General features: G+C 41.9%; 1 protein-coding gene across 1 annotated transcript in view; it reads right to left on the minus strand.

Annotated features, from left to right (window-relative positions):
- The window catches only part of LOC139454087 (hydrocephalus-inducing protein homolog), a 118504-nt gene that overhangs the window by 70132 nt on the left and 21328 nt on the right, over positions 1 to 27044 (minus strand). Inside the window, 27 exon segments of the mRNA XM_071235584.1 lie at positions 1194 to 1268; positions 1498 to 1639; positions 2323 to 2506; positions 3613 to 3753; positions 4202 to 4365; positions 5475 to 5720; positions 6822 to 6980; positions 7506 to 7661; positions 8603 to 8701; positions 9803 to 10145; positions 10695 to 10841; positions 12170 to 12364; positions 13867 to 14140; positions 14808 to 15004; positions 15345 to 15668; positions 16421 to 16768; positions 16903 to 17085; positions 18446 to 18553; positions 19542 to 19877; positions 20684 to 20812; positions 21577 to 21714; positions 22667 to 22817; positions 23176 to 23288; positions 24119 to 24263; positions 24517 to 24651; positions 24875 to 24978; positions 26218 to 26370. Of these exon segments, the coding sequence (XP_071091685.1) occupies positions 1194 to 1268; positions 1498 to 1639; positions 2323 to 2506; positions 3613 to 3753; positions 4202 to 4365; positions 5475 to 5720; positions 6822 to 6980; positions 7506 to 7661; positions 8603 to 8701; positions 9803 to 10145; positions 10695 to 10841; positions 12170 to 12364; positions 13867 to 14140; positions 14808 to 15004; positions 15345 to 15668; positions 16421 to 16768; positions 16903 to 17085; positions 18446 to 18553; positions 19542 to 19877; positions 20684 to 20812; positions 21577 to 21714; positions 22667 to 22817; positions 23176 to 23288; positions 24119 to 24263; positions 24517 to 24651; positions 24875 to 24978; positions 26218 to 26370 (4889 nt within the window).

The raw sequence follows: 27044 nt of genomic DNA on the forward strand, positions 1-27044 counted from the left end.
GTTTCAAGTAGCGACTTCACAACAAAGCGGCCATTTGCATTTACAAGTGATGAAGAAAAGAAGGATGTACCCTGTGCAATATAATGTGCGCTAAGATGATCGTAACTCCCATACTTTAACATAGGCTTACGATAGTCTTAGCGCTAAGATCGCTTTGTGCAAGTGGGCCCTGGTGTTTCATGACAAGACCATGGGGTGTCTACAACATGGATAAATCACCAACAACTCATGCTTCGAGCTTGGAGAACATACAGGACACTGTGAACATGTGCATGCAGCTTTTACTCTAATATCTTAAATTTCCTCACCAAGGTAATTCAGACATAGATGGAACAATGGACCTATGAGCATTGAGAGAGAATAAACATGAAGTAATGAACGATTCAAATACCAAGCAGTATTTCTTGGAGGCAATAATGCTACTCACTTTCACCAGATTAACCATAGTCAATGAGAAATGATATGTTTTCACCCATGAATTTGGGAAATAGGTAATTCTGATTCAGGTTGCTCAATCAGAGGTATCAAATCCCATTAACCACCTCTGATTGAAACAGCCAATTTGACAACCACATCACTGCCGAAGATAACATTAATTGAAAAGTACTTCTTTTCATTCACTGTCGGTAGGCATTAATAGTCAAATGTACAATTACAGATTGTAAAATGCAGATTTGCAGTAACAACAGTATTCAACGTATGTGTGGCAATACATTGTGTGCAGAAAACATGATTGAAATAAAATCAGCAAAAGTATTTTAAGTTTGGGGGACATCAGAAAGCTTGAAATGTGGCACTTTTCTGTCAGCTATGACATCATAATAGTGATGTGAATGAGAATAATTAAATCTTGCAAGGCTTGCTTATTCTTCTTTAGGGGTGCCCACTTCATGTTGGCTAATGAAGTAGCTGTGCTATACACTTTATATGCCTGCCATATTTAAAAATAATGACGAGTGGGAGTTGTATATTGTACAATAAAATACTGCAGGGAGAATAAACCATAAGGGGCACAGTCAAAGTCTTAATCAGTTTACTTCTAACTTCTTGTGTTATAGGACTGTGTTAAATTGAGCAATATATTCAGTAAAATAATTCGATCTGTAAATCACTAATTCAATCACCACAGCTATTAACTTTGATGAACAATCTGTTATCATCTCAAATACAAAGGAGAAGAAATAATTCCTTACATTTCTTCTTCCTGTTTCCTTCTCTCTTCTTCCAGGGCCTCATTCTCTCTCCTAATTTTCTCCATCTCTTCTTCTCTGTGATATGAAAAATGGCCATTGTATAACATTTATACAGTTATTGATATTTCAAATCTAATCTTTGCTGATTGTTGATGAATGACAATGCTGCCACCTACTTCTTCATTGAAGACATAAACTTTTATGGACGCCAACTTCTTTCCCACTTGTAACAACATTTTAGGGGTACTTGTAAACATTTCATTTCTTAATTTTCTTCAAATTTTAAATGCGTATCAAAACATACTTCTTTATTCTCTCTTTCTTTATCTCAAGCCTCTTCTTGTCCACGACGGCCTTCTCAGCATCAGTGAGGGCATCATATTCATCCTCCGACATGTCCTCCAGCCTCTGCCGCTCCTGCTCCTCTGCCTCACGCGCCTGCTTCTCTACAAGCACACCAAGTGGTGGAGTTTTGTTTGTTTATTTGTTGTTTAACACCACACTCAGCAATATTGTAGCTATATGAGGGGGGTCTGTAACTAATCGAATCTGGACCAAAGAAGGATAGAGAGAGAGAGTGAGAGAGAGAGAGAGAGAGAGAGAGAGAGAGAGAGAGAGAGAGAGAGAGGAGAGAGAGAGAGAGAGAGAGAGAGAGAGAGAGAGAGAGAGTCGTAATTGGCTATTATGCTTGTAAGAGGCGACTAACGTGATCGGGAAGATCTGGGGTATAATTGGTCTTCTGCAAACCATGCTTGCCATAAAAGGCGACTCTGCTCGTCCTAAGATGTGCCTAATGAGATCAGGTGGTCAGATTCACTGACTTGGTTCATGCATGTCATAGTATCCCTATTGCATGAATCGATGTTCATGAATTCAGTCACTGGATTGTCCGGTCCAGACTCAATTATTTACAGACCGCTGTCATTTAGCTGGAATATTGCTGAGTGCAGCGTTAAACAACAAACAAACAAGAGAGAGAGAGAGAGAGAGAGAGAGAGAGAGAGAGAGAGAGAGAGAGAGAGAGAGAGAGAGAGAGAGAGAGAGAGAGAGAGAGAGAGATGGTTCAAGAAGGCCCGTTTACAGTGTGTGTAAGGGCCTGTGGATATTAGATGCAACAATGGATGCTCACCTCTCTCTTCCATGTCTTTCTTCTCCTGTTCCTTGAGGATGTTGTAGTCCAGCTTCAGCGTGACAAAGAAGATGAAGCGGCGGTTGTTGAGAGCCTTCAGAATGGCGTTGGTTGTGGTGAGGTAGTTCTGGGAGAACAGTGTCTCCAGCCCATCAAACACTACACCCCGGTGGCAGTCATCCAGCTGTGGGGACAGAAGACACCTCAGCATCAGAGAGTGAGAAAATGCAGCCTTAATGCTAACATTGGCAATTGTCAAGTGATAATAGTGTATGGAGCTACTATCCATACCATTGTGGTACCATTTTAGCAGCTTCTCATGACAAGTAGAGGTGCAGTAAAATATGGTTATAAGGCTAAAAAGAAAAGGGTCTTGGTTCTCAGGCAGCGGGGGCATCATAATATAGTCTGTCGCACGTTTCGTTTTTATTTCCATTTTAAATATAAAAAAATAAATCCAAATACTTAAAAAAATGTGATCCAATATAGCACGCAGTTACTTCCCTTTATATGTGCACTGCTTTACTCCCATCACGTGTTGTGATCATTGCGACAATAGGAGTTTGTGTGCTTGTTTATGTAGGGAGAACCTTTGCCAGGTTGATGGTATACAACTGTTTATTTGGTTACATACTAGTTAGAACAAGCAAAAAAGAAAAACACTGCCCGCCCGCCAGACCGCACTATATTTTCAAAAGTCACTACCTGAGAACCAATTCTTTGTTTTTTTAAGCCTAACATACTCAAAGGGAACAATAAGTTTTGTATGTTATAACGGCAGTTCGTTACAAGTGTTTGAACTAAAGGGTACAGGAAATGTCTGGGACCAAAAACAACAGTTTGTTATAACCGTCATTTTGTTACAAGTGTGTTTGTTATAAACATAGTTTACTGTACATCAGATCTATTTTAGTCCTCTATCACTACAGATGTCCTCTGTATAGAAGATTATCCAGCTGCTTCAGTGAAAACAACAGCATAATGACAGAGTGAGTGAATTTGGTTTAATGTCACTTTGAACAGTAATCCAGTTAAATCACTGCATGTTGGCTTAATATGGAAGGAAAGTCCAAAGTGATGCAAGTCTCAGATGTTTATCACATTGTTGAAACCCATGAGAACACGTATGGGGCTGACAAGCCTAGAAACACAATCGATCCGAACTGCAGCGCCTTAGACAACTGGGTGCCTGTTCCCCTGCACAATGACAGAACACTTTCCTATTAGTATGTTAAATGTATGACCTTAGTCTAATGATTGATACAAAAGACAAGTCTTGTGCTGTCCTACCTGCATCCTCTCGGCCAGCAGGTCCACCAGCAGCTCCTCGGGCAGGATACAGCTCATCAGCCCCTCTTCTCCAGCCACCGAGGCACTGACACTCAGACGGCGGGCGATGGGTGCGGCCAGGGGTGGGGGACTGCTTGGCACCTACACAATACAACACATCAATCTCAGTACCACAGTTAATTCAGAACACCTTTAGTGTACTGACAACTAAAGGACACTGCGAGATCCCAACACCTCATGTGTCAACATGTGTCAGACTCTCTATCGAATGTGTTTGTTCACTTTGTTACTCTGACACCAGGAAAAAAATGGGCCCCAGTTCCCCAAACCAATCATAGCACTAAGATGATATCTCATTCTTTAACATGGACTTACGACAGTCGATCACTTTGTGGATCTGGCTCTTACAAAGAGTATGTTCTTTTACCCTTATCTTTAATCTGAAACTAATAACCCTATTCCTTATTCTTAAATACAATAAACATATCCAAAAGCATGAAGGGTGACTCTCCAAATTAACCAAGTCACACCAGGTTTGTGAACAGTTGACTTGTCCACAATAAGTTACAAAGCTTGAATCACTCTCTACCTGACTGCCTGTGGCGCCATCTACGGAGGATGTGTTGACTGCAGTCTTGGCTCCAAGGACGCTGCCGCCATGATGCTTCTCCTTGCCTTTCTGTTCCGAGATGGTGCTTGTCTTCCTGTTGGAAATCATAGAGCCTGCTCCACCCACCGCTGCACTGCCTGGAACTGCACATGATAGTCCAAGGTTAAGCTCACACTATCTTCCTTTGGTATGTTTCTTCACAGAAGTTCTGGTGTCAATATTTTCCAAAACAGATTTAAGAAAAAGAAATCTACAGGCCTACAAGACAGGCCTATTGGGTGACACATCCCAACACTGACTTTTAATAACAGACGGTTTGCCTGCCATGGGATAAAGAAACAAATGTTGACCTCTTTTTCTCTAATTTCACTACAGGCTAGTGACCAGTTATCGCCAAGGACCAATTATCGCCAATTCCCCATTATAGCACGCATGCGATCACATCTCATTTTACTTTTGCTCGTTTTCATAAGAATGAGAGAAATGTTTATTGAAAATCCTGAACAAAAACGAACTCTTGTGAGGAAATATCATAATCACCTTCTTCCAATACAACTTGAGAAAAGACACGCAAGAGGCACCACGTGACTACTTCATGGGAAAATATGAATCAAACAACACGATAATGCACTTTCGGTTCTGTCATTGCTTTCTATCTGTCTGTCATTTCTTCCCCAAACTACAATTCCGAAACCTATTTGAGATATATAAAAGTTTCAAAAAATGCATAGCCTGTTTATATCCCAAAATCCATAGTACATATTGTTAAAGATAAACATGTGTAGATCGAAGTTAGCAGACAACAAATTGATAATACCATTTCTTATTAATTTTGATGAATAAAAAATTGAGTGTGATACTCAAGATACTAAAAAATGTAATTTGTATAATTCAAGCGGTGCGCGTGATCATGTGGCACGTGCTGTTAAAGACAATGGTGCAAACTGGTACAGTAAGTCAACGGGAAAGTTCTATTTCCACAGAAATCAACTGAATCTTATTCCACAGACAGAAATAAGCGTATTTGCTCCTAGTTTCACAAAAGTAAAGTTATTGGTACAGTCAACATTGAACAAGAAAAATGTAAGAAATAACCTGAAAAAAAATAGAGATAACTGGTCGGTGACCGGTACCCTGATTTGAAGGCATTTTTATTTTCTAAATGAGACATTTCCAAATGGTGTTAAAATTCCCATCATGTCAATACATTGTATGTTGGAGGACTAGTGTTCCATGCTTGAGTGGCACTTACTGGTTCCCTGTGTGTGGGCAGTGACAGCCTCCACGCTCAGACCTCCAGCCTTTGTCTTCTCGGGGTCGTCTGGCTCCAAGCCCTTGATCTCCTCGGCCCTCCTTCTTGCAGCATCAGCACACAGTTCTCTGGCCTTGAGACCGGATGGAGTGTTGCCGTTGGATATGGCCTCCAGAACTACCCCATCTACAGACAGTATGGCTGCCTTGTAGCGTTTGGCCAGCATCACCACTGTGCTGGATTTGCCTGAAAAAGAAACACCAGCTGATGAGATTTCCACGTGAGACTGCAGGGTTAAAGGTGCGAAAGAAGGCTCGTCATCACTCTGTTGCGGATGTCAGGTGAGGTGGTGAAATGGGGTTTAACGTCGCGTCCAAGATTATTGCACTTATATAGCGACATGCATGTATGTGTGTGTGTTTGTGTGGCTGCTTGTACTAGTCCGGACTGATGCTGATTTATAGTGCTAGCTCACTGAGATACCATGCCGCAGTTTAACATGAATACCCCACTCAGACACAGTATACTGACTCCGAGCCGACCAGTCCTTGTTTTAGCCCCTTAATACCGAGCGCCAGACAGGGTAACAACAAGTACCATCTTTTAACGTCTTTTGGTATGATGTGGTCGGGGATCGAACCCCGGACCTTCCGCTCTCCGGGCAGACACTCTACCACTAGACCACGGAGGCGGTCCAGTTCCAAAGGAAAAAATATTAGCATTAGACATGAAAAAAAACAAAGCACTGATAAATATAGAGTCATTTCCTTTGCATATACACTTTGTATGAAGACATCCGACATGCCCATCTGAAAAGTGTGATTTCAGGACTAACCATCCTCTCTATCATTAGGGCTAGCATTTCGGCAATTTGATTTGCTACGCTACTCAGTCTAATGGACCAATCAGAATGTGAGTTACAAACCAGCCTCAATGTTAGGGTTGGCGATATCAACAACATGGCAACCAGTGCCATTGATTATGATAGGGTTTGCGAGAAATTCAACATTGAAAAACTGACAGACAAGCAAAAGAATTCTTTTTGATGGAAAGAACGTCTTCTTTAAAATTGGTGGTGTTTTTGGTTTCTAGACAATATGAGTTACCTCCCTTACCCATATCTCCATCTCCTTTTTCCATATCTCGAATTTTGATTGGTCGGTAAAATGTCAATGAAAATCAAAGGTGGGTAATTTGTGATCGCGAGAACCATGGGAATGGATCAAGAGCTAGTGTAGGTTTACTGAAATGAGAGTCCTTGAGAAATAGAGAATAAGGACTACTGAGATCTAACGTAGTGTACAAATGTAGCTATATCAAACTATGTACATATATCCTCAGTGTTACCTGACATCGGTGGTCCATGTACAATGAGGCTGATGCCTCGTCGGTTCCGAGCAGCCTTGCCTTCAGGAGTAAGGTCAATGCCAAGGTGTCGGGCAATGGCAGCTGACACTGGTGTGATCTCCAGCTCCCCAACCCCAACAGTGTTCTCCTTGTCTCTTTCTGCAAGACACAAGATGTAGTCCCCAATATTGATGAGAATATGGTTGACTATTTACTTCCTTCTACTAAGGCTGCAACGGGTAACTTCGGTATTTGGGTCGGGTGGGTACTGATTACGACCTGGGTACCCACAGTACTACCCGGACCCATGGTTAGTTACATGATACATTGTTTAATGACAAAAACTCACTATAGCTCAGTGGTTACACCACAAGCCGCTAGTGTTGGCATTTCTTTGACGATGCACATGTTCCTTTTGACTTGTATATGTTTGAGTAAAGATAAAGCTTCAGTCAACTTCAGTGTACCCATGATCTGATGGTTAGATACATAGATATTTATCTAAATAGTTTTAGGGCTGCAAATCACAATCGGACATTTTGTTCCAAACACTGGCACCCGGGTAGGGTCGGGTAATAAGGGGTCGAGCACCCAGGTAGTAAATTTGGACTCGTTCCAGTCCTACCTTCTCCTATCCTTGATACATGAGGCACTGGCAAGAGAAGTAGCAAGGTGATTCCTTACCTTCCGAAGATTCATCTTTTTTAATCTTTTCTTCTTCATCTGAGTGAGTCTTTGGTGGTGGTTCCCGTGGCGTGAGCTCCCGAGATGGGACTGTCATGATAATGGCTGGTGCATGCTCTGTGTTGTCATGTTCCTTGCCCTCCTCATCACCATGCTCTGTTGTGACAAGAGCCAGATAAAAAACAGTTCTCATCATACAACATCACACTGTTTTCATCATTCATGCACGCCAATATGATTTCAACACATAAGTTGTTTGTTATGAATAATCATACTACTCTTGATCACATATAAACCCGATAACTATCGATTGCCTTCACTAACACTGGTCTGTTATGCTGAACAAAAATTTATGTTTAAACAAATATATTGCAAACTCCAATTCATGTTTCCTTGAGGGCTACAGCTCAAACAAGTGACAAGGCCATGTTTGTTGTTAAATGAGGCATTCCAGCTATATGACGGCAGTAGGTAAATAATCTGGACCAGACATGCCAGTGATGACGTCATGAGCATCGATCTACCCAATTGGGATATGACGACATGCTTCAACCAAGTCAGCGAGCCTGACCACCCGATCCCGTTAGTCACCTCTAACAACAATCCTTGGTTCCTGAAGATCAGTTCTAACCTGGATATTCACAGGTTCTCAGCCGTGTAGACCAGTGGTTGATAGTATGAGGTGATACATATCAACTATCTACAGTCACACATAATCAGCTCGGTCACACACGTTAACCACCCAATCCTCCTTGTAGTTGACACTTATGACAAAAATGGGGTACTGTGATCCATCCAGGAATCGACCCTTAAAGATCCGAGGTAGAATAGGTCTTCAGCAACCCATGCTTGCCGTAAAAGGCGACTATGCTTGTCGTAAGAAGACACTAACGGGATCGGGTGGTCAGGCTCGCTGACTTGGTTGATGCATGTCATTGTATCCCAATTGCATGGATCAATGCTCATGATGCCCTCGATTATTTACAGACCACCGTCATATAGCTGGAATATTGCTGAGTGCGGCGTTAAACAACAAAAACAACAACAACAACAAAACCATCCAGGAATCACTGAAGGAAAGAGAAACAAGTATTGACCTCCTTTCTCTCTCTCTTCTTGTTCTCTCTGAGCTGCTTCAGCTGCCTCCTCTGCTTCTCTCTTGATTCTCTCTTCTTCCTCCAACTTCTTCATTTGCTCTACAAAATATTAGTTCACGTTAATCATCAGTAGATTCATCACAGCTGATGAACTTCTTTGATACATTTAAAAATACATATATTGTATCATCACTGTGTTATCTTTGATTGGAAATCTTCATCACTTGTCAGAATATAACTTACAAAATTCCAAAGCATGTCCCAAATAGGTGTGTGACGGGGTCCTTATCATAACCCAAATGTCTAAAGTTGGAGGAAACCTCAAGGACCCAAGGACCCCCTTAATTTCCAACACAATATATACTTCAACTTATGAGTTGTAACAAGACCTAGAGGTGCTGGGAACATAAACCAATGTCGGGGTAAAATCACAAACTAAATCATCTATGTTACGATATACTTTAGGAATTTTTTAGCCTCATTATTATTATTTAAGGCAAACAAATGATTGAGAGACTAAGCAACAATCCTACTGTTAGAGCACAATGACAGACAACAAGCCAGGTCACACATAGTACATCTCCCCGAGGTAAGAGTGTCCACTAGCCTCTTTATCAAAGTCTTGTTTCCAACCTTGCCACACCAAGCCCACTTTCCTGTGCTAAATATGATTGGACTATCGCACATATCAATAGTCCAATCAGAGAACGTTTCACAAAATCAAGATCCACCACTGTACATCTTCGTATGAAACTGATTTACCGCTGCCTGTCTTTGTCGACACAAATATGTCTTTTTCATTTTTTACCCCCCCAACGATTGCCTATGTTTTGGTGTCTGGGATGAAATCGCGAATGTTTTCATTATCTGATGGTCTAGGTCTTCGCCTATGGTAGTTGCCACCTTTGTGAAGCTATACGGGATAAGAACAGAGATCTGATTGGATATCACGTTTTCATTACAAGGGGAACAAGTCGTGATCTACACGAGGTGGCGCCAGTTCGAACCAAGAAAAGTAGCCTTGATGTGGCAAGGGTAGAAACTACACTTTGACAGGCTAGTGGACACGCTTGCCTCAGGAAGATGCACATAGTAAGAACCCAATCGTCATTAGTTTACCATCACAACAAGTATAGTGTGGGGGAACCGATAAGCCTATAAGGAAAACCCACAGGGGAGATGAGAAGTGTTCTATCTTACCATCGTAGTGGTCAAGCAGCTCAGACGGCAGTTTGTCCCCGGGGTTGCGAGGAGGGAGCAGGATGGTGTGGTACTCGTCGTACCCCTTCATCAGCCGCAGCACCTTCTCTTCCTCCAGGTAGCCCTCGTCACACTCCAGGTTGTAGAACTCTATAGGGAAGCTGCATGGGTTCTTCACCACAATCTCCTGCTCATCTCCATTGCTGTGCGGGAGGATGGGACCGAACTCAACCAGGTTGCGATCAAACTCCAGACGAGGCTCCAGACCCTGACCTCGACACAGCAACAAGATCCTTTGACTGCTCTGGGAAATCCTGATTGGTATACGATTCTCGTAGAATTTCTGAAATAAAGTGAATAATGGGAATGTTTTATCACATTCACATAGTTCTACCAATGATATTAAGCACATCATCTATATTGTTTGTTTGTTGTATATAACAATCTGTATACAATCAAGTCTGGACCAGACAATCAAGTGATCGACATTGAGGAACAATCCATGCAGTCGGGGTATGAGTGAGTGAGTGAGTTTAGTTTTAGGCCACTTTTAGCAATATTCCAGCAATATCACAGCGGGGGACACCAGAAATGGGCTTCACACATTGTACAAATGTCGGGAATCAAACCCGGGTCCTCGGCATGACGAGCGAATGCTTTAACCACAAGGCTACCCGACCGCCCCATTCGGGGTATGAGGACACATTATCAACAAAATCACTGAGCCTGACCAACCAACCTATTCGGTTGCCTGTTACGACCAGCATAGGTCTCACCCAAGAATCCCCACAGAGTTCATCGATATGTTACACAAAGTAGAACAAAGTAGAACAAAGTAGAACAAAGTAGCCCAGTGTGACATAAAGAAAAGAGAAGAATTGTGTACACTGACCTCCTCGGTAGGCATGAACTTGACCTGGACATTGGTTCTCTGGCCAGGCATCAGCATCCCCGTGGGTGGCATGATCTCATAGTGCTGCGGCTTCTTCTTCTCCTGCCGTAGCTTACGTCTCAGATGCATGGGGATGTGGCGGTCAGCCTGCAAACAATGTTCAACATTTCACAAAGATGTCAGACAGACCTCCAGCTCCACAGCTTCTCACAGCGTAATAGGGATAGATTCAGACTTTTCCATGTTTTGTTTCACAGAATGTATACACTATTAGAATATTTCATCAGTATTAACTTGTGTCAGAAGATAACAGAATTAAAAATCTGAAATAAAAAATTACACAGGCCCTGCCGAACTGGAGTCCAATTAGTTTTAATTCAAAACTGAAGTCATCTGCTAATTTTCTAATTTTTAAACTTATCCTATCTCACACTAAGCATTTTTCTTCAACGTAGAAAGATGATATGCATAGTGTGAGATAGGATAAGTATCTAAATATACAAAGTATACAAAACTTTCCATTTACAGATACGAGTATGCCAACCCGAAATTGAGCCAATAAGGAATAATTGAGATTTTGGCATCTAAAATTTGTAATCTAAAAAAGAATTAGTGATTGATATTTTATCATCACTGACTGAATATCATTCATCACAATCAAAAGTCTTTGCATTGTATATAATCACACAAGCTACTCAAAATCTGTAAGCTTTCTCACCACAAGATACAACAAGTGATATTCAACTGCTTGTATGTGTGACAATGCCAGTTATAAATATCCAGTTTAAATTACCGGCGATGCTTTTAGGACAAGATTTGTAATATATTTAACTTTAATAACTGTATTATCTGAATTTGGTTTACTAAAACAAATGTAATCTCATTATAATGATACCGCCTAGGGCTGGTACAGGTACCTCGGGTACTCGCGTAGGGTGGGTACTGAGAAGGAAACGGGTACCCACAGGACTACGTGGTTTGTTATGTGATATAATGTTTAATGACAAAAATTATCTAAAACCCAATGGTGACTCTAAAAGTCACAAATCTTTCAAATCGCTTCTGACGATGCCCCCATTCCTTCTGATTTTTATATGTTTGAATAAATATAAAACTTCATGCAGTCAACTTCAGTGTATGCATGACCAGATTGTTTTACATGTGTATCTAAATACATTTTGACAGGGCTATGGTCAATATTTCCCAATCGGACAGCTTGTACCTATCTCTATCTACATCTACAGCGGGTACCCTGGGAGGGTCAGGTAATATGGGAATGGGTACCCAGGAAGTAAATTTGGACTCGTCCCAGCCCTAATACCGCCAATAAAATAATTAATGTCAGTTCTGTATCTCCAAGCTTAATAAATCTATCTGCATTGTGACTGACTTTATTCAGGGTACAAGATTCTTTGATCCACAAATTCATAGACAAAAGAGACACCGCACTAAGAGTCTAAGCTCCTAAAACTGACCTGTTTCCTGTCCTTGTCAGACAGCAGTGAGTTCCATTCACAGGGCACCTGCTGTTGGTTGTGCAGCTGCACTGTGATCACCTTGCACTCCCCGCACCGAACATCCCCAAAGTCCAGGGTATCATCCGATATCTCCATGTCAGGCATCGTCACGTTAGCCCGCAGGCAGATGGCAACTTGGGGTCCAGTAACAATCTAAACAAAGACAGTGGACTTTATACAGGGCCTTGGGTAAGTGAGTATGGTTTTATGCCACTTTTAGCAATATTCCAACAATATCACGGCGGTGACACCAGAAATGGGCTTCACACGTTGTACCCATGTGGGAAATCGAACCCGGGGCTTTGGCGTGATGAGTGAACACTTTAACCACTAGGCTACCAGACTGCCCACAGGGGCTTAAGAAGCAGCAATCATTGGATTATCTGTAGCTGCCATTTATATAACCTGTAATGTCAAATCAATTGAACCATGTGGACCATTCATGACCAACTCGTGTTATTTCGGGACAAGCCGAATAGCGACTCGTGCCCCTCTCATTGCTATTTTTGCAACCGGGTTCCGTCTTTGTGCAAACGGGCATACCTAAAACAATTGTCAACTCGTTGCGTAATGGTTCACATATATTTCCCCATATATTATATATATTTCAGATGCAATTTAAAGTATGATTGAACACATTTAACTGTGTCTTGGGTATATTTTTAGATGCAAGACATATGTAAAATCAAAAAATATTTCTAAGGGATTCTTTGACGAAGAACTTGAAATCATACACGCATTCTGATTGGTTTGTCATATTTTCGCACATAACACTCATTGATAGGGGGACGAGTCTTCTTGCAGGTTACGGAAAGGGGCGAGTGGTGACGAATGGCATGTGGACGTGAATCAAATCATCGTCAATACGCCAACACTACGTTCCTCCCTCACCCTTGAATACATAGACAGTTTGGAGTGTGTTCAGTATTTTCAACCAACATATTAAGCCATGGCCTGGTTCCACCAAGTGCTATGACCACTGGCCAATGAGTGCTCTGATTACATTGAACACATGGCAATATTTCTCATGCAACACGGTATTGCCTTGCAGTCACCTAGTCTTCAATATCAGGCAATGATGAGGTTCATTTGGGCTCATTTGACTTCTGGTAGTTATAAACAGCCATTAACAGCTGACTACAGACACATGTCATTACAAAACTGCAAATTGGGAGTACCGTATTCAACATAATAAGCACCCAGGGCGTTCTCAAAATTAGAAACATTAGAATATTATTTTGGTGAAAAGCAACAGAATTGAAAGATCGTAAATTTCGTGGTTTATGCTGACAACCTGAAATGTTTATATACGACAGATATATTTTTCCAGAATTTAATTTCCCATAATTAAGGATGCATATAAATCTTGTGTACATTGAACAATCAGAAGGGGTGCTAATTGAGATTTCATTAGCCAATATATTAGCAAATATGGCCGTGTGCGCCTATTAGAGCGGGGTGCTTATTACATTGAATACGTATGTATGTAGGGGTGATGGAGGAACAGAGTGTGTACATTATTTGTTAAGAGTAACAATGATCCCAAATATACCATAGGTTATTCTACAAGAAAGTCTAAAAAAAACTAAACACTGTTCCTTCTCACAATAAAACACGAAAAAAAGAAAGCCACAAAGTATTCCTCCTATACTTACATTGATAGGAACGATCGTCTCCACTTGCCCAAGCTGCAGATTGGCTCCTCTAGGGTCAAAGGACACAACAAAGTCGACAGTCTCGTGGTCTGGGGCACCTGGCAAGTTGCGGACACGGTCCAGCTCGATGTGGAAGCCGTGGTGGTGGATGTTGTCTCGCTCCACCTGGAAGGATGCAGGGAACCAGCCAGTGTTGGTCGCATGGACAACATGGGTCCGCACCGTCCCCAGCACAACATGGCCGAAGTCCAGGATATACTCGGGCAGTCGAGGCCTGGACAGCAAAATACAGGTTAAAATAGACAGAATACACCAAACTTTGTTATGTCTTTGTCAAACATGCAAGGAATGCCAATTTGCAAGGGTTATCGATAAACATACGAAAAAATCAAAATGGAGGTCAAGGTCAAAGGGTACTGACAATCTCATTACTAAGAGACTGAATCCTAATCATTGTTAAACCTTGTAAGTCTGGACCCAACACGGGATGGTTGGTTGGTTGGTTGGTTTGTTGTTTTACACCGCACTATTCCAGCTATATGATGGCGGTCTGTACATAATCAAGTCTGGACCAGACAATCCAGTGATTAATATCATGAGCATCGATCCACGCAATTGGGATTGATGACATGCATCAACCAAGTCAGCGAGCCTGACCACCCGATCGTGTTAGTTGCCTTTTAGGACAAGCATAGTCACATTTTACGGCAAGATTGGGTTGCTGAAGACCTATCCTACCCCGGAATCTTCACGGGTCCCACATGGGATGGTTACTATTTGGAACCTCTATATGATTCAAGGTTATTCGGCAGTAAGTCAGGGCTTACAGCATTCTTTCACCCAGACAATCCAAAATTCCTCCTAGCTTGTTGGTTATCCTCAAAATGTTACTACTGAGTCAGCTTGGAACTAAGCAACGCAATGAATCCATGTTGACCTACTTCATCTTCATCTTCTTCCCTCTGCTTCTCTTGTTGTCACCGGTAGCATGAGTGTCTCGACTCTCATTGCTGGTGGGTGGTGTCAGCTCGTACAGGTCAGTTCGGGCTGACCCCTGCTGCAGCTCCAGGGCAAAGTCCCGTACAGCTATACGTTCAGCCTCCATCTGGAGCTCAAGGTCAGAGGGCACTGATTCATGCTGGAAGCATAAATGTCATTGCATATTAGTGGCAATCGTTAAAACTTAATTTGATAACAAACATGTTATTAATTCTTTGATTTTTAATTTTCTTTCATCGATGAAAAATATATTCCAAAAAATGATGCAAAAACAGTAAAAATTGTTTTTTTCTGAAGATTTTACAGAAATTCACTAATGTATGACATAACTCGGAATAATGGTAAACATTGTTAAAACGATAATCTCTAAAGAAATGATTAGATCTAGAACCAGTTTCATACCAAATCGGACAATTATTAACAACTGACTATATATCAACTTGAGGAAAACAATTTCCCCTTCAAAAGGTCTGGCTTACCTGAACAACAAGTTCAGTCATCCTGTGTGAGCGCATGTCGGCGAGAGCGCTGGTGGGTCGCTCTGATGCATGATGGTCCAGTTTCCTGATCCCTTTCGTCAGCCCCTCCTTGGCCTCCTTCAGCATCAGCTCGTAGTGGAGGTCCGGGTCCTTCAGCCTCGGCAGGTCCAGAGATATCCGGGGGAACACACCTTCACCATACAAGTTGATGATGTCAGGCTCGAAGTGGGCTACTTGGATCATGAAGTTCTTGTGGAACCTCTCTGGTACTCCGGGCAAGAACTTGACAGTCACTTTCTGCTCACTCAGAGGTTCGATGTAGCCCTGCAAGAGAGACGAAGTTATTGTGAGAGCAGCTCCATAGATGATGGAGAGGCAGATGGCTCATTACAGCTAGAAGTCTGAGACCTTATAAATGACAACTGTCGAAAGAGCATTTGTTAAGGTTTTCGAGGTTTCTTCCTTCCATGTTAGCAACAAAATGAACATACCATATTCGACGTAATAAGCGCCAAGGGCGCTCTCAAAATTAGAAATTTGGGGCTCTAATAAGAATATTATTTTGGTGGGAAAAAAAATGAGTTGAAAGAATTTTTTTGTGGATTATGCAGACAGTCTGAAATGTTTATATACGACAGACATATTTTTCCAGAATTTAATTGCCCATAATTAAGGGTGCATATAAAACACAAGTGCGTATTATAAGCAAATAAATAAGTATTTTGTGCATTGATCAATCAGAAGGTGTGCTAATAGGGATTGTTCACTAGCCAATATATCAGCAGATATCGCCATGGACGTTGATTGGAATGGGGTGCTTTTTAAGTCTAACCCTGAGCCCCTAGGGTCCCTTTCCACAGAGTGATCTTAGCACTAAGGTGATGGTAACACCCATACTTCAACATAGGCTTACGCTAAGATCATTTTGTGGAAAGGGACCCTGGGCCCACTTGCACAAAGCGGTATTAGTGCTAAGACTATCGTAAATCTATGTTAAAGTTTGGGAGTATGGATCATCTTAGCGCTAAGATTGCTTTGTGCAAGTGGGCCGTGTGCAATAAGTTCTGCATACTTACTGAATGTGGGACCATGATCGGTATTCCTGGGTAGGGTCTCTTTGCCAGTGTGGGATCCATGCCGATAGAGCTGAACTCAAATCCTACTTTGCCTGTGTTTATAAGAGTTATTTCGGCAGATGCCACCTGGTCATACATCTGTTTGCCATAGTCAATGTCTCGGCAATTGAACGTGTACTCAACCAAGGATGCTTCTCCCTTCAATGTCAGCTCATATGTTGGGCCACCTTCAATCTCACAGATGGCCTTCACCTGACCCCAGATATCAGCATGGCCATAAAAGGTCAAGGTTATCTGTTCTGTGTCTCCAGGTTGAAGAGTTCCGTACAAGGGCAAAATATCAAATACCTGCAAAAGTCATCATCATTATCAGAAAAAGAACATTAATAGTTTTCTTTTTAGATGAACATCATACAGCTGATATCCACTGTGATGAATTATCAACAAAGTGCTGATTTAAAGGAGAGCATCCCTGTCCTCACCTCCTCCACTCCGATGGGCGTGGCAGCCTCCTGGTCCCGCTCCAGTAGAGCAGTGAGGACCCGATTAGACTTGAGGGCATCTTCCTCCTCTGGGCGAAGTGAGAGGCGGCTGTGGAGGTCAAGACGTTCGATGTCATCCTTCTTGACCCCTCCCTCTGGGGCAGCCTCCTGCTCCAGCTGACCCTGAAAATACAACGTCATTACTCATTATTTCATTATTTGTTGTTTGTTGTTTAACACTGCAGTCAGCAATATTCCAGCTATATGGCTGCAGTCTGTAAATAATCAAGCCTAGACCAAACAATCCAGTGATTGACATCATGAGCATCGACCTACGCCATGGGGGTAAAGAAGACATGTATCAACCAAGTCAGCGAGAAAGTTCGTGTACAGCCATTAACCTTCAGTCACATTGTGTACAAAGCCATTCAGCCGCTTAAATCACATCATCATCATATATACAAACAACAGGTTGGCCAGCATCAGCAGCTTAATTGGAATAGATATCTATCTGCTATCACAGAATCATATCACATTCCTGTACATTAACTAGGGCTTGTATATGTTTGAAAAAAGATAAAACTTCATGCAGTCAACTTCAGTGTAGGCATGACCAGTTTGTTTTACACATGTATCTAAATACATTTTCTTCAAAATACTGAATCCGCTAGAGGGGGGTGCGCATTATACTTGGGTGCACACTATACTCAATAAAATACGGTCCTCAGTATTCACCTGATAAAGGGACAAGTAGTACCTCTGAAATGCTGTTATAAAGACTAAAGAAGATGTTATCCATGAACATGTATTCACGTTCTTCCAACTTCTAAATGCCTATAAAAGACACCAAATGCCTGTACTTCTTTAAACATGCCACTAACGCTACTGGGCAACATTATCTGTAGTGTATATGTTCTAGGGCTGTGTAACTTGACCAGACGTCCAGACTAAGACAGGTACAGGAGGGACAACACAACGCATGCAGTCAGCCAGACATTCAGTACCTGACCAACCAGTAATACAATAACATAGCGTCACCTCAGGTGCTAGTGCTACTCCCAGAGCTCCCGATAACCTTGTGAGCAATTCAGTTTTTACTCGAAGGTTTCTATTTTAATTGAGTTGTAACATTTTTCATTGGGTAACCAATATTTTTTCACTCAACTATTCATCACTCTATTGGGTTTTTCCCAAACTGAGTAGGCATTTTGAGATTTGAAACAAAATGATTTAATGTTTTCGATGTTTATAATGGTTCTAAATATAGGCTTGTATCGGAAAGTAAATTAGCTTGTAATTGTGTTCGGAAATTAGCTCCGTTGAACGCATGCTGAAAAAGATTCATTGGGTATTTACGCATGCTGTTTTCAAACAATTGAGTTTTTCATTTAAGACATGCGTTTCGGTACGCAAGTTAGTTGAAAGTAATTGGGTATAGAATATTTTGGGGGGTATTTTATGCACATACGCAGCTTATCTGTAGCTCTGTACTCCCCTGGCACACAACAACATACAGCCCCTATACAGTGAGAACACCACCAACCTTCTCCAGCTCCTCCTCCGACATGGGAGAGGCGGGTCGGTCCTCCTCGTCCTCCCGGTTGTCCCGGGGCTCACCTCCCTGTTTGTCCTTGATCAGCTCCTGGTCAGTCTAACAACACAAGTTACAGGTGCAATACTGACACAAGGATGGGAGTTGCAGTGGTGAACAAAAGCTCTTCACTAATGGCATTCTACACATGCTTATACTTCAAACAAACAAGTTGTTGCCATCACCAGTATTCAAAGTTTTAGGGTGTTCTGGGAACCTTGAGCTCCATAAATTATAGGGTGTCCTGGGAACCTTGAGCTCCATAAATTATAGGGTGTCCTGGGAACCTTGAGCTCCATAAATTATAGGGTGTCCTGGGAACCTTGAGCTCCATAAATTATAGGGTGTCCTGGGAACCTTGAGCTCCATAAATTATAGGGTGTCCTGGGAACCTTGAGCTCCATAAATTATAGGGTGTTCTGGGAACCTTGAGCTCCATAAATTATAGGGTGTCCTGGGAACCTTGAGCTACATAAATTATAGGGTGTCCTGAGCTCCTTAAAGTATTCAAATCAAGGGAGCCCCTAATTTCTTAAATGTGTTCTGACAAAGACCCGTTGAATTTCAGTCATAATTTTCAACACTTCATCACTAATTAGGCCATGTATTTTTTATTAATTGGTTCACAAAGTTTTGGCCTAAAATTTAATGTACATTGTGGGTGATTTTTATTTAAATCAACTTTCAGATTATTATGACTACTAATGAATGGAAAAAAGGACAAGTTTTAACATGGCAAGATACTGAAACATAATTGATTCGAATTTTTATTAGAATAAAGATTTTTTATATGTATATTCACCATTTCTTATGAACAGTGGTGATAAAGTCTTGCGAGATTTGTACATTTCACCTAATTGCAAAACTGTTTTGTCAAAAGTCAGAGTTCAGAATTCATTTTTGGGGGTAGGTTTCGTAAACCAACCAAAAAAATACTAGGGCTTAGGAGGGTTTTAGGGGGTAATAAAACAACTACTGGTATGTCTACGATCAATCCTACAAACAATGGATCATGCACATGAATATACAAGGATGAAAAATGTCTCACCTCTTGTTGTCCTTCCTCGTCTGACCTTGCCCCTCCTTCATCAATGACCACCTGTACTCTCTCCTCTCCCTCCACCTCTTCCTCTCCATCAGCAACATCCATCATGTTCTCCTCCATGATGATGTCATTCGTGGGTTTGGGTGGACGGTTGATGACCGCACATGGCTCATTGCCAATAAGGAATGACCAACGGTACTTCACCTCCATTGGACTGTTGTTGGTGATGTTCACGTACCGGGTCACCTCTGTGTCGTTGAGGATGCAGCCGAAGTCAACCACTGTCTTCTCAAACTCCAAATTGGGGAAGTACACCTCTCCACGCAGGGCAATGTAATCCTGTGATGTAATGTTCAAAATGATCATCTGTATTATATCTGCCTATACTCATATATACAAAGACAATCCTCCACTGTTGGAATGAGATCCTCTCAATAAGAGAGAGTGAGTGAGCTGGTTTTAACGCCGCTTTTAACAGTATTACAGTTATATCGCGTCTTGTCAGCTTAATTTGTGAGGAAAGCCCGAAGTGATGCAGGTCTCAGACGTTTACCACTTCGGTGAAACCCACAAGCACGGGTATGGTGCCGAGAAACCTAGAAACATAATCGGGGCGAACCAGGATTTGAACCCACAATCAGAGGTTTCTTGGCTGACCAAGGGACGCAACTCCCTCTCAATATGAAGCAGCCATCAGATGGAATGATGGCCTCACGACATTAAATCTTCACAAAATCTGACCAACTTCACTTCTTTCCTACAACTCATTTCGTAACGTCGAGGACCCTGTATTCATTCCCGACATGGATACAATGTGTGAAGCCCATTTCTGGTGTCCCCCACCGTGATATTGCTGGAATACTGCTAAAAGTGGCGCTAACCATACTCACTCCTAACAGATGACTCTGTCCTTCACAATATTATCTTGTAACAATATGGCCAATATGGATATTAAATCTTAACTCACTTACTCACTCCAACATTATCAAGATCAAACATGCACAGAGTACACAGTAGTGTGTATGTTGCCTACACAAATAAATTTATTATTATGGTAATTTTTTAAATTATTTTCTCAATATTATCAAAGAAAACAATATTATGGTTTGAAAATGAAATTCTACAACCATTGCCTGGGTACTCACAACGTGTGGGTGTTCCTTGTAGGTGATGTGGAGAACCTCATCGATAGTGCGAATGTGAAGGTCATCCTTGTAGGCCGGATCAAAACGAATCTTTAATTTGTAAGATTCGCCAACTCCAAGGTGTACCTCCTGAAAATGATGTAGAGGATGTTTTCTAAGAGTGTTCACGTCATACTATGTTTATGACACGAGTGTCTAAATTTCGGTATTTCCTGAGTGAGAGCAAGGTAAGTACCGGAATTTAGACATGAGTGTCGTAAGCATAGTATAACATGAATATAATGTTCTATTTATTACCGAAGAAGATGTCTACATACAGAGACTAATTAGTGTTTACCTATAAGGACAGCAAGTCGCAAAAGCAGCGGAACCACAATTTGTCAAAGGACATCGCAATCTTCACCTATGACGTCGTTTCTCGTGTGACGTCATTCCAACCTCATGTCACAATAAGATTCAAATGACGTCAACAATGCCGTCCAGAAGACAGAAACAATACACTGTTGTTTTGTGACTTGATATGACCCAAGGGAACATATGATTTTTATCAACCCCAATACGTTTGCCCTTGTAGGTAATAAATAAGCATATCACACAGACATGTATTCAATGTTTCAGGGGAAACAAATTTACGGTTTATTGTTTATAAATATGGAGGAATGAAGTGTATCGACTGGTGCCCTTGGGTCATTGACTTATTCTTCCTTGGATTCCTAAGTCCAGCAGTTAAGTCTGACCCTGAGATTTATGCTGAAATTACGACAAATTAAAGAAAGAAAGGATTTCGGTTTCTTGAACTGAGCAGCGTTGTTTACATCTGATTGTGTCCGAGATCACTGAAGACTGACACTGAGTTAATGTGTAAAACATCTAACATTGACATGACTACTGACCATCTCGGAGACCTCCACGCCATCTTCCTTGACCAGTCTGAAGGGATACTCCAGCTTGAGCTCTGTGGTCAGTGGCAGACTGGACACATTATTCATGGCCAGCTGCTTGGTCTCCATGTGCATGTCCTCACCAGACTGCTGCAATGGCGGATGAAGCCCAGTGAATCACACCAGCAAAATCAACTTTCTGGTTACAATAGATGAAGATTGCATTCAGAGTAGTTTGTTATTTAATGCCGCACTCAGACGTATTCCAGCTATATGACATAGTCTGTAAATAATCCAGTCTCGACCAGACAAGCAAGTGATTGGCATCATGAGCTTCCCAGTTGGGATACAATGACATGCATCAACAAGGTCAGAGAGCCTGACCTCCCGATCCCATAAGTCACCTCTTATGATAGGCTTTGGTTGTTTGTTGTTTAACACCGCAATCAGCAATATTCCAGCTATATGACGGCGGTCTGTAAGTAATTGAGTCTGGACCAGTAAATCCAGTGATTGACAACATGAGCATCGATCCTCTCAATTTAGATCGATGACATGCATCAGCCAAGTCAGATGAATGGGCCACCTGTGCCCCCCATTTGGGGAAAGGCTAAGTATACCGTAGGGTAGAAGTATTTTGAATAGTATCTTGAATGTGATATTAGCACAACAGTTTATCCTCTTATGTGTTAACAATGCCATACAGGGATAATAGAGCAATGATAACTTCTGTGTAATGAACTGTGCAATGGTGAAAGTTCCTTCCTGGACAATGGCACATGGTCAGACTGACAGCGTAGTTTTGTTCGTTTGTTTGTTGTTTAATGCTGCACTCAGCAATATTCCAGCTATTTGACGGCGGTCTGTAAATCATCAAGTCTAGACCAGACAGTCCAGTGATTGATATAATGAGCATCGATCCATGCAGTTGGGATACGATTACATGCATCAACAAGTCAGCGAGCCAGAACACCTGATCCCGTTAGTCGCCTCTTACGACAAGCATAGTTGCCTTTTACGGCAAGCATGGGTTGCTGAAGACCTATTCTACCCCGGATGTTTGCGGGTTGACTGGGTAGTAGCAGTATGTAGAGTCACCTACCTTGTCCACCCTGAAGAACACACTCTTGGTGGAGAAGTCTAGAAGTGGACTGATGAAATCGGTAGACACGTCAACTCTCATCACCAGCTCTTTGCCTCCCTGTCGCCCGATGATGGCGTGACACAACAGACGCTCACTCACAAACTGGGGTCTGCAGAGATTGAAAACATTATAAAAATTACGGTCATATTCTGCAAGAATTTCATGAGAAACGATAAACAACATTGCTAAAAAAATCTAACTTTTATCCCAAACTATCCTGAATCTGAATCTTTCTTGTATTACTCTAAGGTATTATCTATTGATAATGAGTTCTATCTTCATGACACCTTGTAACAGCACAAATCTATAGACTTCCCTATCAATGACATCCATCTTTTTAATAATATCCAAAACTGCTGCACGGTCAATTTTGTATGTGCTACTTCCACTGACCTTTTCTTCAGACCAAAACAAGAATAAGAAATAAGGAGATATGTCAAACTTAAAGACTATCTAAGCCAACTAACTTGTCGACAAATCCCTCCAAATGCATCTCGAACGTCTCCCCAGCAGGTAGATCCATCCTGTTAGGGCTGAGTTTGAAGATGGGCATTGCGGGCACTGTTGGAGCGGGCTTGTTCTGCCAAGTCAAACATAAGAGAATAAGGTGAGGTGAGGTGAGGTGAGGTGAGGTGAGGTGAGGTGAGGTGAGGTGAGGTGAAATGGGGTTTAATGTCGCGTCCAAGATTATTGTACTTATATAGTAATGTGCATGCATGCACATGTGTGTGTGGCTGCTTGTACTAGTCGACTGATGCCGAATAATAGTGCAAGCTCAGTGAGATACCATGCCACAGTTGAATGCATGAATACCGGTACCCCACTCAGACACAGAATACTGACTCCAAGCCGACCAGTCCTTGTTTTAGTCCCTTAATGCCGAGTGCCAGACAGGGTAACAACAAACACCATCTTTTAACGCCTTTTGATATGATGGATTGAACCCAGGACTTCCGCTCTTCGGGCGGACGCTCTACCACAAGACCACAGAGGCGGTTCTCAAGAGAATATACAATAACAAACATGATCTTTGGCCAGCAAATATTTCCTGGGTAAAGTCAATAGTACATTTCAGTCTCACAATGTACAGTTTAGGTTCCACAGTATATTGAGTTTTAATGGGAACTCAATATGCGACATGAAAACTGGAGCTCAAATTGCAAACATGTCAAGAATTGAACAAATACTCTAACCACTGAGCAGCCATTTCTACAACACAGTCTGTGCAAAATACATTTGAATTGCCTTACCATAACTTGTCATCATTTTCAGTACATTTTAGTGATAACATATGAACAATTTTTAGCTGTGATCGCTGGAGAGATTATTACAACACTCAGGTTTTGGACTAGTTTTGGCTAAATCTGCAAATTGTAATAAACCTAATCCAAGCTTTCATCACTGGCCTACCTTATTCTTCATATCAAGGGGGTTGTAGGCAGCTAGTTCTTTCTTGGCCTTGCCAATGGGTCCAAATCCCTCAGTGCTCCACACAAGCTGCTGGTGGCGGCGACCACAATTGGTCAGCTTGAATGTCTTGTTCAATGGCCGGTTACTAAGGGCAAATAAAAAAACATGCCATAAAATCCAACATTTTACGCATTTTTGATTGGACTATGCATAGACTCCTGAATTCCAGCCTAGTTCGGCAAGGGTGGGAACTTGACTTTTAAAGTCAATTAACGCCCTTGCCTCGTGAAGAGGTGAGAGATAATACTTCCCAAGTCAGGTGTTAATGAGCACAGATACCATTGTGTTATAGTATCTCAAGAAACTACTGTAAATCGAATTGAATGGAATCAACCAACCTGAAGTTGGGTCCTAGGTTGAGGACAGATGTGAGTGGTGGGTCGGACACGATGGTCGTACCCTGACCGTATGCTGTCAGTGGGATGAGTCGAGCTTGACTTTCCAAGAAGTTGATCTGTAATTTATCTTGGAATCTGAATAAAACAAACATTTTCACAAATGAGCCTTCCTGAGTTATTTCAACATTGATTCTAAAGTCAAAACGGAAAAATGACACATTTTCAACAACCATTATACTTTAAACTCACACATACCGGTACACCACCATACACATTTGCAATCACAAAACATAGTGCATCAACAGTGAGAATCTCTCTCTCTTTCGTTCATGATATTAGTGATGCATAGATCACTCACCTGACGCAGTCATCTAGATGGGCTGTGACCGTCAACTGTATAATCTCCTCAGGGGCAATCTCTCCCTCTGATGGCTCCACTCGGAACACAGTGTTAGGTCGCGTCTAACAAACAAACAGATCAATTTACAATCATTCCTGACAACAAATATGGTAATGTTCTTTTGAAGATTACTATGTATGGTGTATGGAGTATGGAGAGGTTTTTGTTTATTTGTTTGCTGCTTGACGCGCATTGTTTTATTTGTTTGTTGTTTAATGCACACTCAGCAATATTCTACCTATATGACGGCGGTCTGTAAATAATCAAGTCTGGACCAGACAATCCAGTGATTAACATCATGAGCATCGATTCACACAATTGGAATAACATGACATGCATCAACCAAGTCAGCAAGCCTGACCACCTGATCCTGTTAGTTGCCTCTTACGACAAGCATAGTCATCTCTTACGGAAAGCATAGTCGCCTCTTATGGCAAGCATAGTCGCCTCTTACGGCAAGCAGAGTCGCCTCTTACGACAAGCATAGTCGCCTCATACGGCAAGCATGGGTTGCTGAGGTCCTATACTGACACCTATACAACAACAGCCTGTACATAACAGAACTTGGACCACAATCCAGTGATTGATACCATGAGCAATGACCCATGCCATAGGGGTACAATGACACATAACCAACCAAGGCGCCAGGGTGGACCCGATCCACATGTTACTGGGGCACTATTCAATCCCAGGCTCCCCACAGAGGTGTTGTGTTGTTTGTTTTTTTGTATTTTCTCAGCTTATATGTTAAGAGTGAGTTTAAGAGATTTAAGAGCTTAATGTTTAAGATTAACTTTCGATGTCCAAGAACAAAAGTGCAGTTACATCACGGTGTCAGCTTACTGGAAAGAAGAGCACACTAGTCACAGACATTGACTGCTCTAGCGAAACCTAAAAGCATGGTGTTAACAGACCACTGATAAAAATCATGTCCAAATCTGTGATTTAAACCCACAACCAGCAGATCCTGGCAGCTACAAGGAATGTAACTCAGCACAGAGAGTTGTGGCTACTTAGTCCACTGGGCCACCCATGGCACAACAATGTGTGGAGATGTCTGGTAAAATTAAGAAATGAGTGAGTGAGTACGGTTTTACGCCGCTTTTAGCAATATTCCAGCAATATCGCGGCGGGGGCCACCAGGAATGGGCTTCACACATTGTACCCATGTCGGGAATCGAACCCGGGTCTTCAGCGTGACGAGCGAACACTTTAACCACTAGGCTACCCGACCACCCCTAAAATGAAGAAATAGGTTAGGATGAAATTAATGTTAAATTTACAACAAAATTGCAACCTACCATGTGAGCTGTGAACTTGGCTGGGATGAGAGACTCATTGGCCAGTGTCACAACATTGGGTACATCCGTGAGTACAGGGATGACGTTCCAGTCCAGCTCTAGAGGGGTGGTGTGAACCACTGGCCCCTCCCCAATACACGTCACATGGACTGGCTGAAAGTACATGCAGACTGGTGACACAGTGGCTACACAAATACATGCACATGATAACACAAAGTTCCAGAACAATCCTTCAGCTATTAGAGAGTGAGTTGACTTTTACACAGCATTTAGCAATATTCCAGCAACATCACGGCAGGGGACACCAGAAAATGGGCTTCACACACTGTACCCATGTGGGGAATCGAACCGGGACTATGGCAAAATTTACTAACACTTTAACCACATTGCTACCCAAACACACTTCAGCTATTATTGTTTGTTTGTTAATTTGTTGTTTAACACCTCACTCAGCAATATTCCAGCTTTATGATGGCGGTCTGTAAATAATCGAGTCTGGACCAGACAATCCAGTGATTGACATCATGAGCATCGATCCACGCAATTGGGATACAATGACAGGCATCAACCAAGTCAGCGAGCCTGACCACCTGATTCCGTTAGTCACCTCTTACGACAAGCATACATGCCTTTTACGGCAAGCATGGGTTGTTGAAGACCTATTCTATCCCGGATCTTCACTGGTCCCTTCAGCTATAAACCTACACTGTATACTTATGAATTTGAAAACTACATCCTGCGGGCCTGAACATTTTTTTCAAATGCTGCATGATACAATACAAAAGGAAAAGTTATGTGGCAGAAAGTTAATAAAATCAAGGTACAAA

This window comes from Haliotis cracherodii, unplaced genomic scaffold (genome assembly GCF_022045235.1).
Source record: "Haliotis cracherodii isolate W230 unplaced genomic scaffold, xgHalCrac1.p SCAF_10, whole genome shotgun sequence".
Classification (NCBI taxonomy): Eukaryota; Metazoa; Mollusca; class Gastropoda; order Lepetellida; family Haliotidae; genus Haliotis; species Haliotis cracherodii.